Below are 13,067 nucleotides of genomic sequence, written 5' to 3'. Positions count from 1 at the left end.
TACCCATTCTATAATCGTCCTATTTATTTGCTCGGCTACGCCATCTATCTCTGGAGTATGTGGACATGTTTTGCGATGTATTATTCCACATTTATCCAAGAATTCAGAAAAACGTTTGCCAATGTACTCTCTCCCATTATCCAATCGTAGAATTTTTATTTTCTTAGAACATTGGTTTTCCACTAACTAATAATCATCCAAAAAGTCAATACAAAAATGTGCTCCCGAAAACGATCATTCTTTTAGTGGACCATCCACATCCGAATAAACTATTTCCAATAACTCTTTTCTTCTAGTTTGCTTTCCCTTCACACAGACAACACATGGTTCAAAACATTTTTTTGCCGAAATTAATGTCAACATTTGCGTTCTTGACATCTCCTAATTTCGCATTTCAGATATGACCCATCCGTCTGTGTTATAGATTGAAGTCGTTGAAACTTTGTAGTTCCATTTAAATTTGACTTGGATTTGCTGGGACAATTTCTTGAGATGTGTTCTAGTCCACTACTATTGTAGCATTTGATTTTCGTGTTACCTTTCTTGAAACCTATAGATAGCAATTCCGATTTTTCTCTTTTCCACTGCCAATTTCTCCTTGTTGTCATTCGTTAATCCTGCTAACATTAGAGATTCTGTCAAATTATATTCAATCTTCCGACCACTATTACGATGTCATTTTCGTATTCCTGAATGGATCTATAGTTCTGTAACGAATTGCTCCAGCAAATCCACTTTCCTGGTTAAGCCCGTATCTTCATATGCGTTTATCAATGCACCCCCAGGCATCTTTCGCGGTAAATGCAGTTGCAATGTGGCCATAGTTGTCTGGTTCAATCATCAGTGTGATTTCGGCATATGCATGTCAGATGCTCAATTTGGCATACTCTGTGCTATCTCCTGAGGTAGGCAAATTGATGACATTCCTAGTCGTCGTGATTACTTCAATAATTTCAAGAGTACTTTGAAACTGAAATTCATGTTAGTTTGAGGGTATATTGGTTTTCGAGAAAGAGGTAGTGAAATTAAAATTAGTCAATAGTATACATATTCAAACGCAATCGAAGAAGCCATAATTCGCATATTAGGAGTGTCTGGTTACTTTTCCAGTAACATTTATTCAGTAAGTTCTAGTTCAGAGAGTAAGCCTTTCTTACTCTCTTTTGCGATAATACTGAAAAAAGTAAACAGACAACATTTAGTAAGATTTAGCAAATAAACAGCTGATTCAAGAAAACATTTGATTTGCGCCAAAATAAACAACAAACAAAGGACGAACACAATTATTTGTATCGCATTTAATATTAAAAATAAAATGAATAATAAAAGAAAAATTGATCTGGTATGTTCCCCGGGAACATTTAAGTTCCCTGCATCAATACATTGCCCTCTATCTGAAACTTGCCTAAAAATATATAAGGAATTAGTTTCTAATTTAATGAAACTTTGCATTACTTACGAATTTTCTTCTATTTTCTGTAATTAACTTCAAATTGAACTTTACAAATTAAAAAAATGTTTTAAATAATTTTTGTGTTTGGTCAGAAAACAGCTGAAAATGGCTGAGTTGCAAAATCTTACTGAATAAAATTCTTTCAGTAAACTCCAGCAACTTTGTTGTTGTTCAAGTGTCAAACTTGCTCTCTCACTTGACTCTCTTTTACTGGATTTTTGTGTAAACAGACAACATTTAGTAACATTTGGTAACAATTGTTACCAAATATCGAGTTAACAGACAGAGCTAATGTGAAGCTGCAAGCTATCCATTCTGCTCTCGATAGCTCAGGTATTCCCTCTCTCCTAACGGATTGGATTGATAGAATGCTGAAAAACAGAATTATCAATTCGACATTGGAGAAAGTTTCGTTAGGAAATCTATCAAAAGATGCACACCGCAGGGAGGAGTACTATATCCTCTACTGTGGCTTCAGGTGATAAATGAGATACTTCTAAAATTCGATCTCCCCAGGAATGCAATCTTGAATCTCCAACCACTGGACGTTCTATTAAAACTCCAGGATGCAAGCTGTGCCCTGAGTCTCCGGGAAAAGGATGCCTGGAAGTCGCTGAACTTTGGCCATACTACTATACTAAAAACAACGTCAGTTTATGACCTTCTACAGAGGAGTGCTCACATCAGTGACTATACTCCTCCCTCTCATAACGACTTCAATGACATTAGAGTTTCCTAGTAGGGAATCCTGGACAAGTGGTTCCTTAACTCTGGCCCGTCTGCCGATATTTACAGACGGGTCGAAGATGGAGGAAGGATGCAAATGTTTACTGCATGGAACTACCCATCTGCAACTCATATAGATTTAACGATGTAGCGTTTTTCTGGCAGAAATCCTGGCAATCACGAAAGCGGCTGAGATAGTCAAAACACTTACTGCCCATAATATAGGACCGTTGACTATATATGTCGATAGTAGTCGACTGTAAGGATGCTCTTCGTGATATAAAACGGATAGTTAAATTATGTTGGGTTCCAGGACACAATATCATAGAAGGGAATGAGATGGCCGACGAGCTTCTCGAGGGGGTTCGCAGTTGTCCAATCTACCGATTGATGGATCTATACAACCTCCTATTCGCTACTTTATTGACAAAATTCGTATGATCTACTGCGATGTAGTCGGCAGGATTTCAAAAACCATCTGGCCAGAATTCTCTTGCCGTATGACTTCTTCGCAATTGTCTCATATAAAGAGGGTGATACAAATTATTGTGGGGAACATAACAGGCCACCGCAGGTTTAGATATCTTACTTTCACTTCCGTCTATGTGAGAACTAAAAACGCGAAAAATGAATGGTTATGATTTCTTCCCAAAATCCAGTAGGGAATACCATCAAATGTTTGTTTCATCCATAAAGGGCTAAGCAGAATGCTCGCGTTGAGCCATCCGTTGCGTTATGTGTTATCGAAATAAAACAACCACAAGGAAACGATAACACAAACGCTCGAAGTTGATGTGCGCTGCGCTTCGGAGTTAAATATATTTTAACTTTTTGCGTGCGTTAACGCGATAACAAAAAACGCCCAACGCGAACATTCTGTTTAGCCCTTAAGAAAGAAATTATTTCCAGGCGAACATGTTAAAAACAAAATTTTCATTTCAATTAAATTTGAATATGTTTCAATTTATTTTTAATTTATTTGACATAGTATTCAAAACAATACACACACATACACAAAATATGTATTTTGATTTGATGGAACAAGCCACCTTGAGAAAAAATTGTAATCAGTTGGTAGCTGTGCCCTACCTTGTAGTAATTATACCATGGTACCAAACAAAAACTTGGGCATACATTGTAAATTATCTGCCAGGAGGATTTTGGCCCTACTTTTCATACAATTTGTGTTAAAAATTAGGTTACGACCCTTAAAATACCTATGATTTGATAGAACAAGCCAGCTTGAGAAAAAATTGTAGTCAGATTGTAGCTTTGCAATAATTATGCCATGGTTTCTAGTTTCGTTTTATTTTTGTGGTGAAAAACGACATGTCTACGCCCGAAATTAGGTAGCGAGTTTGATTTTTTTTTTTTCTTAATCTATTTGACACACCATTCAAAACAATACACAAAGATTAGCTCTGTCTGTTAACTCGATATTTGGTAACAATTGTTACCAAATGTTGTCTGTTTACACAAAAATCCAGTAAAAGAGAGTCAAGTGAGAGAGCAAGTTTGACAGTTGAACAACAACAAAGTTGCTGAAGTTTACTGAAAGAATTTTATTCAGTAAGTCTTGATTTAGATTAGGCGAGTTTACTTGTGGCAATTCTTGTCGTTCTATTTTGAACTTGCTTCATGCGTCTATACAAGGCAATTCGGTTTCCAAAATATTTTTCTATTTGTTGTTGTTTTTTCACATTTAAATATATATAAAATGTCAACAAATACGAAATACACAAAACGAATTGCCAGAAAATTGTCGGTACAAGCATTTTTTTTTTCATTTCTATTCCCCTTGCCCCTCTCTCCTACAAATAAAGACTTGCCGCAAGTAAACTCGCCTAATCTAAATCATGACTAAGATTTAAATATTACCGGGGAACATACCAGATCAATTTTTCTTTTATTATTCATTTTATTTTTAATATTAAATGCAATACAAGTAATTGTGTTCGTCCTTTGTTTGTTGTTTATTTTGGCGCAAATCAAATGTTTTCTTGAATCAGCTGTTTATTTGCTAAATCTTACTAAATGTTGTCTGTTTACTTTTTTCAGTATTATCGCAAAAGAGAGTAAGAAAGGCTTACTCTCTGAACTAGAACTTACTGAATAAATGTTACTGGAAAAGTAACCAGACACACCTATTATTACCACGAAACATTTTTTAGAATTACCAAAATGTTTGAAATAATTGTAAGCGTCATAAAATTAAAGAAAATCGTAGTGTTGCCAACCATGTTTCTATGATGTATTTTAAAATTATTGGCATACTTTCAGGCGTTAGCAAACTTTGAATGTAGGGATTTCAGCTTGGATTCCAATGTATTTACAAATCCAAAAAAAACGAACAATTCTAAGTTTCACATTAAACCCGTCAACAATAATCGCCTGTCAAATGTTTGCCAAAAACAGTTAAAAAACAATAAACATTTGTATTTATATATATTTTTATTATCCAGAAATTACTACCAAAAAAAGAGAACATCAAATGTTATATTTCAAACCTATGTATAAAACTAAAATTAATCCGATTCGCTTTCACTTTCCGATTGGAAGTCACCCACATCAATGTCAAATTTGTATTCTTGATCACAGCCCAAATATGAATCGCTCATAAAATATAACGTATATTCATGACGCCCGGGGCTGGGTGCAACAAAATCAAGTTTGACTTTAGCCTTTTGTTGCAATGTAAGACGTTTGATGGATAGCAATGAATTTGTTTTTGGATCACCAATAACAACCCACCAACCTTCTTCGCGTTTCTGTAAAAAGAAAATGAGATAAAATCGATTAAAAGTTGCTCTATAGCGAAAATAATAAACAAAAATAATTTACCTGTGGAAAGAATGGTGCAATAACTGGACCAGTTACTTCATCCTCTCTCTCCAATTGCACCACAACATTGACCGTTGAACCAGAGTTAATGTGCTCCTTGTCCACAACTTCAAAGTTCATTTCAATATTCGGATAACGATTACAGAAACGTGCAACATCGGCCATTTGGGCATCGCTTAATTGCAATAGGCGGGAACGATCTTCATCTTCCAATTCCATAATATCGAAAACAGTTTCGATTTTCTGCAGAAAAATAATTTTATAATTAACAAAATATCATTAGGGAGGGGAGTTTAAACTCACATTTTCTGTGCATCGTTTGATAATGTCAGCATTGAAATGCGGCAATTGTTTAAGATATGAATCTTTGCTCCACATGGCTTGTGTGACCATTTGTGCCAATTCCATAGCTGCAACTGCTGGTGAAAGCCAACCATTTGAACTGAGCACATCCACACAGGCTTGTATTAAACGCACGGCTTTTCCTAAAATCAATTCAGTATCACCTTGTAATTCGGGTCCCAGCTGGAGACGACAAAGATGGGCTTGCAGCAAAAGATTGGTCTTAATATGGGGATCATTAAATCTGCAAATGGAAAGATAAATATATATTTTTAATTTATATTTAATCCTGCATCGGCTTGCAATGCCATTACTATTGTTTTCTTCAGTTCACTTACTTGGGTGCTGTTTCATTTGGACCAGTCAATTTATTTGGCAAACGCTGCGACAATGTCCGCAAAATATTCTCTTCATGATGCCTTACAACAATATCCTCATATTCAGCAGCAGAGGATATAATTTCCAACAAACCCCGAACCTTGGTCTTGCTGTTAAGCGACAAACTGAAAAGTTCTGAAAACAAAATATTGCCATCATCAATTCAACAAATCCTAATAGAATATATTTCACATTATGTCCCCACTCACCTATTGTCGAATAGTTGATGTAATAGTAGGCGGCAATCATGCCCAAATTCAATGGCAGCGTATCCATATCATCTTCAATGCTAATACATTTCGATTGTTCCAAATCGGATAATGTATTCTCTACCAATTCCGACAAATGATCGGACAAATGACGATGTGTTACACCCTGCAAATTGTAGTAGTTGGGATTTTGTGTGAGACGTCTGTAGAGGAATGTCCATGTCAAATAATCGACGGCATCCTGTTTGTTTTCAATGGTTTTGGTTACCACCTCGGCATTGAAGTGATCGTGTAAACGATGATCCAAATGACTTTCGATGGGCAGTGGTTCGTTTAGCAGCTTCTTAAAGAAATCCTTCTTCGATGACTGACACATAAGCACACATTTGGCATCGGCATCTTCAATGGGCCGATTGGCACGTCCAATCATTTGTAGAACATCGGTAATGGGATAATCTTCATAGGAATGATTTTTACCATTGTAATATTGCGTATCCATGATGATCACCAAATGGGCTGAAATACTCATGCCCCAACATAGATCTTTGGCCACAACAGCCACTTGTACAGCTCCCGAGTCGAACAGCTGTTCCACCAAACGATGATCCGAGGCGGTTAGACCTTCATGAAGATATGCCACACCCTGAGAAAGGGTTTCCTTAAGAGTTTTATCTGTCATACGATCTAAAAATGGTTTAATATCCTCCTCCTCGGCATGGAAGAAACGATTTGGTTGCAAATCTGAAGCGCTGTATGTCAGTATATCAATGGCAGTCAAACGTGCCTGTTTGCGTGAAGAGACAAACACAAGGACCGGCTTATGCGGACTGTATTTCAAAATGGCATTATACACCGGTTTGGACATTGACGCTATCCTAGTGGCATTGTGCGTAATATTAAATCCTTGTATATGTAATTCCAATGGTATTGGCCGGACACTAGGGTGGAAATTAAAAGTGGCATTTGTGTTGCAACCCAACCATTGGGCCACATCTCTAGCATCTGCCAACGACGATGACAGGGCGACAATTCGAATTTGTTTTTCGATCTGCGAAGAAATGTAACGCATTCTCGAACAGACCACTTCCAGGACGGGGCCATCTTCACCACCCACCAATTGCAGTTCATCGACAATGAAAAGTTGTATATTTTGCACATTCTTACGCTGCTTCCAACGACGTGACAGCACATCCCATTTATCAGCAGTGGTAATTATCAACTGGCCCTTGGCCAACAACTTCAGATCGGTACCAGTTTCACCGGTGAGCTTAACCACCTTAAGACCCAAATTGGCAAATTTTGTATGCCAATCGGCAAATACCAAATCCGCTAAATCTTCCTTAGATACCAAATAAACACAACGGCCATCAGCATGCTGGGAGAACAGACGCATAATCGCAAACTCTGCAATTGTCATTTTACCTGATCCGGTTGGGGCTCCGACGAAGACATTATCGTCACTATTGTAGACGGCATTGAAGACTTGTGTTTGTATCGGATTGAATTGGGGATACTTCTCACGATAAAACTCTTCGAATTTGGGGTTACGCAATGCCGAAATGGGCAATGGTTGCAAATCCAAAAGTTCCGTCGGTGGCATATTCTTTTCGGGCAATATTAAATGCCTAAACGAAACGGGCAATTGGGTTTCTGAGCCAATCCAACGATCGGATACAATACGCAAGAAATATTGCGGTGGTAAAGGTTCAAAGACCGGTACAAAGAATTTCAATTGATGTTCATCCTGACAGTATTTCTCCTTGAGCAAAAAGAATTCATGATGTAATATAATTTCCGAGTCTACATCTTCTACCAAAATCCAAAAACCTTCAGATAAACCGTGGACTTTTTCATCCCACTGAAAGTCGGGTGTTATTGTCAGCTCAACCCTCAAGGTGGATCTTGTAATAGGTTGAATGTGGGTAGACAATTCCAATTTTGGGAACTGATGAACAAATTTGTGTATAGTCTTACCCAATTTCGGCACTCTTATCAGCTCACCAATTTCATGGGGTTCCAAATCGTATAAACGTTCCCAGGGGAAATTTTTCTTTTCCAGTTTTTTAGCAATTTCGTCGGGCATTTTCTTAAACTGTCTCAAGGGTGTCATCGACTGCCACATTCTGCGATCAATCATTTTACACAAAGTCAGGGTCTTGTCGGCAAGCTGAGCCCATCCTCGGTGCAGGACAATTTCGAAAATGGCTCTCATCAAACGAGATGCCGATTGGGTAATAAACACCATATCCGACATTAGAGCAAAGCCCTCCAATTTCAATTGTGAAATATACGCCTGCAGCAGCACATTAACCTTGGCACTGTGCTCTTCCATGGATTCCTTAATCGGTATTGGTACACGTTCCATCAGCTTTTGTAATTCGAGTTTCTCCTCCTCCCGTACTGCGATATGTTTAAACTCCGAAGACAGGGAAAATACTCGGAATAATTCAATCTCAGACAAAGTCTGCTTGAGAAGTTGATTATATGTCATCATCGTTTCATGGGTACAATAATAATGTGAAGCAATTCTACCAAGTGCTGTGACTTGGAATTGACCTGATTTGCGATCGTATTTTACCAAACCACTACGATCCAAATGCAATGCAGCGGTGTGTATTAAATCAGCACGTCGTTGTTCCAACAAAGGGTCATCTTTGAGTGCATCATGGCCAATGCCATATAGGAGAGGATTGCGTAACATACGTATGTATAGATATGTGTAACCCAACCAATTGACTGCATCTTTAACATTCTGCACCGTGCCCAAGACAATTTCAGCATTTAACATATCCGGCAGCTTGGAAACAAATTGAGACTCAATTGGCAGCTGTTGATTCAGCAGTGACAAATAGAATTGCAGTTCACTGTGATTCGTAATCAAAATACCTTCACCTTTGGTATCGTATTGAGGACGACCGGCACGACCCAACATCTGTAATACATCCAAGGCAGACAACTCAACCCAACGGCCTTTTTCAGGATTGTACACCTGTGTTCCCTTAATGATGACAGTATGGGCGGGTAAATTAACACCCCAAGCCAAGGTAGCAGTGGAAACCAGCACCTGTATATGACGATCGGCAAACAAATCTTCCACCAGTGTACGATCCACTCTGGACATACCAGCATGATGGATAGCAAATCCGTAGGGAAGTAATTCTTTGAGTTCGGTATTCTTTACTTGTTCGGCTTCTGTCCTTAAAACTTCCATACTGGCAGAACCCTCTCTCAGGAAACTACCCAAAGTATCCTTCTCCAGACACATATCACGTACAGCTCTGGCTGTTTTGCCAGTTTCTTTGCGAGAATGAACGAACACCAAAACTTGATTGCGTCCAGCATGCTCCATTGTCTTCTCATAGACAATTTCATTCATAACTTGGAAACGTTTCAATGCCTTCTTTTCGGTGACACCAATATATTGCTGTTCCAATGCGACAGGCCGATAACTATTATCAAAGTAGTAAAGTCCTTTGTCGGGTTTCACACGTAAAAATGTTGAGACGTCTTGATAGTTGGGCAGAGTGGCAGACAAACCCACCAAACGTACATCTTCCTGAGTGACTTCAATATTACGAATAGTACGAGCCACCAATGCTTCCAGAACGGGACCTCTTTCATCATGCAACAAATGTATTTCATCAATAATTACCAAGCGGACAAGGGAAGTAAATGTCTTTTCGCCTCCTTTCCGAGTAATAATATCCCACTTTTCGGGTGTACACACAATGACCTGGGTGGCAGCAATTTGCTCCCTTGTCAGTTGATGATCTCCCGTCAATTCGGATACCGTTAAATTATACGAAGCCAAACGACGCCCGAAATTACCCACCATTTCCTGTACCAAAGACTTCATGGGAGCCACATAAATGATTTTGAAATCATCAGCATTAATTGTGCCGTCTTCATTGATGTGCTTGCCAATTTCTCGCATCATACACAACAGTGCCACATTTGTTTTACCCGCACCTGTGGGAGCACACAGCAACATGTTTTCATCCGACTCCAAAGCAGCTTTCCACAAACGTGACTGGATACGATTAAGGGTCTTAAATCCTTCGAAAACAGGCTGCACATATTTCGGCAATTTATCGATGGGCTGTAGTTCTTCCTTATCCTCAAATGGAACCTGTTTCAATGCCGGCACATGAACTTCTTCATATCCTTTACGTTGTTTGCGGAAAGAGCCGTCCGGCAGTTGACAACGTTTGTTGGCCATAAAATGTGAACCTTGAGTGAAAGCCAACTCTTCCAATTCCAATACTTGGCGTTGACCAGCAACCTGTCCGGCCGTACCCTGGCCACCATCATCCATTTGCGATTTATCCATTTTACTTGTTCGTGAATTGTTGCCGTACCCCTCATCGTCCTCAGTTTTGCCGGTATCGAGTTGAACTAAAATCTTCGCCAACTTAGGATCATTTCGCATTTTTTCACGTATGCGTTGTCTTTCGCTGTCCGTCTGGGCAGATGCCAGCATAGTGCAATACAAAATCATTTGACGATTAAGTTTAAGTTGTTTAATGAAATCGAAGCAATCGTAACCAAGAAGCAGCACAAGTTGATTTTCACAGTCTCGCTCATCTGCAGCATCCTTAAGAATGCGCAAAACATCAGCTGCTTTACTTTGCGACACCATAGCATCTTTGTAATATTTACTGAGGCATCTTTGAAGCCAATAGGCATCAATATCAAGAGGGTGTAAACCACGTTCCTTTTTCACATTTACAGATTCCTCGGCCAAAAGCTGAAAAAGGGAAACACATATTAGACAAATATAGACAATAAAAATAAAAGCCATCAATTTTCATTTACATTTTCGGCATGTAGAGTGTGATCAATTTTTGCTTCTTCTCCCTCTTCTTGGCCGTCTTCATCACGAATTTCTCCATACATATCGTTGTCACTTTCTTCTTCGGATTCTTCGAATTGTACATTGATTCCATATGTCTCATCGATTTGTTCCTCATTGATGTTAGCTGTCAACGCATTAACAGCATCTGAGCCAAAGTCTGTAATTTTCTTGCCTAGATTTACCAGTAAGGCGAACCTAAGGAATAAAGAAAATTTCATTCATAAACAACGCTTGTACATTTTACGAAATATTTCCAATTTACCTCTCCTCCGTGACGGATCCCAGTAGACCGTCAATCTCTTTTTTGCGTTCTCTATCCTTTAGTTTATCATTCTTTAGTACAGCCAATATTTCATCTGCTGCACCACAGAGAATATCACGTGGCTGATCTCCAAGAGCTTCCTGAATGAAACTCAACAAAACCTCGTATGTTTGGCGGGTCTCTTGAGTCTTTGGCCGGTAAACGATGCCAACCATTTCATCAATACCCTCCGATAGAAGAGTTGCACCTTTCATGCGCTCAAAATCATATTGCGCCTCATCACGCTTCTGTCGTTTGGCCTTGCGTTCTTCTGTTTTCTCTGGCTTGGATCGTTGATAGCGATCACCCATACGGGTGCCATCCAATTTACCAACTAACGATACAACTTCTCCTGTAGCTTCATCGCGGCGGGGACGTTCAATTAAACGTACATCAGCTTGCAATACCAAATTTGAATTCTGAATAAAGAAATACAAAAATTAGAAATTTATATATCCAATAAACGTTTACCGTCTAAAACCACGCTAATGTAGGCATCAGCTTTACACAAAATTTTTCTATACATACCGCTTTGTATTCATATTGCAGCTGTCTTGCTGCGGCATCAGCCATGGCGGTTTGTGTGTATTTTTATATATTTATGTTAAATACTTAATTTTAATAACCAAATTAATTGTTTTTTTGTGTGTTAAAAAATATTTTCACTGAAATACACAACAATACCGCAAACAATGCCGCAAATAATGTTCTTTAGTTCACGAAGGAACTAGTTCTATTGAACAGCGATTCACTGAAAAGAGGGCATGAACTAGGTAAATCTATATAGTTAAATGAACGAAGTTTAAAGCAAACAATACGCATGGTATAATAATAAAAGGTAACAGCATGTGTTGTTGTACAAAAAACGATACAACAACCACATGGAAATTTGTTGTTATAAGTTCTACTAGTGTCAAATCATTTGACAGAAAAATGTAAACAAACAAACAAATTATCATCAAATTATTTTTATTTTGAAAATGGAATATTTTCGAATCCTCAAAATAAAAATTGAAAAACATGAATGAAAATCTATCAAATTTATATTTCTATCGCTTCCACATCTTTTCTTTAATTGAGACATTGCCATATATATGTGTAACACATATGACAATGCTGGGAATAGCGAGTTATTCCTTCAAGAAAGATTTGCTTCCTCAAACTTTCCCAGCAGGCAGATTGAGTAAATTGAATACGGGAGCACATTAATAAAGAACAATTTCAAATTGTATGCGTTCCCAATTTTCCTGTTGGGTGATTTTTTAAAAACATAATTTGTCAAATTCATATTGACACTAGTATTACGTTGGAATCAAATCAGCTGGAATTTGCTGTTACCTTTTATAATTGTACCATGACAATACGTATATCTGGTGAAGCGTGTTTACTCATGTTTATAACGTGATAATTGGTCTGTTCCCGTACTGCAAGAATCTACTACTTTTTACTACGATAACGAATTTTCCTTTATGACATTGAAGAAAATAGTAAAATCTAGCAGATTCTTGCAGTACGGGAACAGACCAAATAAATCATGATCAATGGATGATACAAAAACCTTAGATCATGGTATAATAATAGAAGGTAACAGCAAGTGTTGTTGTACAAAAAACGATACAACAACCACATGGAAATTTGTTGTTGTAAGTTCTACTAGTGTCAACTCATTTTACAGAAAAATGTAAACAAACAAATTATCATCAAATTATTTTTATTTTGAAAATGAAATATTTTCGAATCCTCAAAATAAAAATTGAAAAACTATCAAATTTATATTTCTATCTATTCCACATCTTTCCTATAATTGAGCCAGTGCCATATATATGAGTAACACATATGAAAATGCTGGGAATAGCGAGTTATTCCTTGAAGAAAGATTTGCTTCCTCAAATTTCCCAGCAGGCAGATTGAGTAAATTGAATACAAGAGCACATTTAATAAAGAACAATTTCAAATTGTATG

General features: G+C 37.8%; 1 protein-coding gene across 1 annotated transcript; it reads right to left on the bottom strand.

Annotated features, from left to right (window-relative positions):
- Positions 1-4,704: 4,704 nt before the first annotated feature.
- Positions 4,705-11,693, bottom strand: LOC133326519 (U5 small nuclear ribonucleoprotein 200 kDa helicase). The gene is made up of 8 exons (XM_061535139.1): positions 11,634-11,693; positions 11,067-11,524; positions 10,765-10,999; positions 5,950-10,696; positions 5,701-5,875; positions 5,324-5,606; positions 5,021-5,263; positions 4,705-4,947 (listed from the first exon to the last, which is right to left on the bottom strand). Exons 1-8 carry the CDS (start codon positions 11,676-11,678, stop codon positions 4,705-4,707), a joined length of 6,429 nt encoding a protein of 2,142 aa, XP_061391123.1. The 5' UTR covers positions 11,679-11,693.
- Positions 11,694-13,067: the final 1,374 nt, after the last annotated feature.

The sequence above is a fragment of the Musca vetustissima genome, unplaced genomic scaffold (genome assembly GCF_032173495.1).
Source record: "Musca vetustissima isolate MV318-11 ecotype Yass unplaced genomic scaffold, APGP_CSIRO_Mvet_v1 utg2832, whole genome shotgun sequence".
NCBI lineage: Eukaryota > Metazoa > Arthropoda > Insecta > Diptera > Muscidae > Musca > Musca vetustissima.
This window is presented reverse-complemented; position numbering and strand designations above follow the sequence as displayed.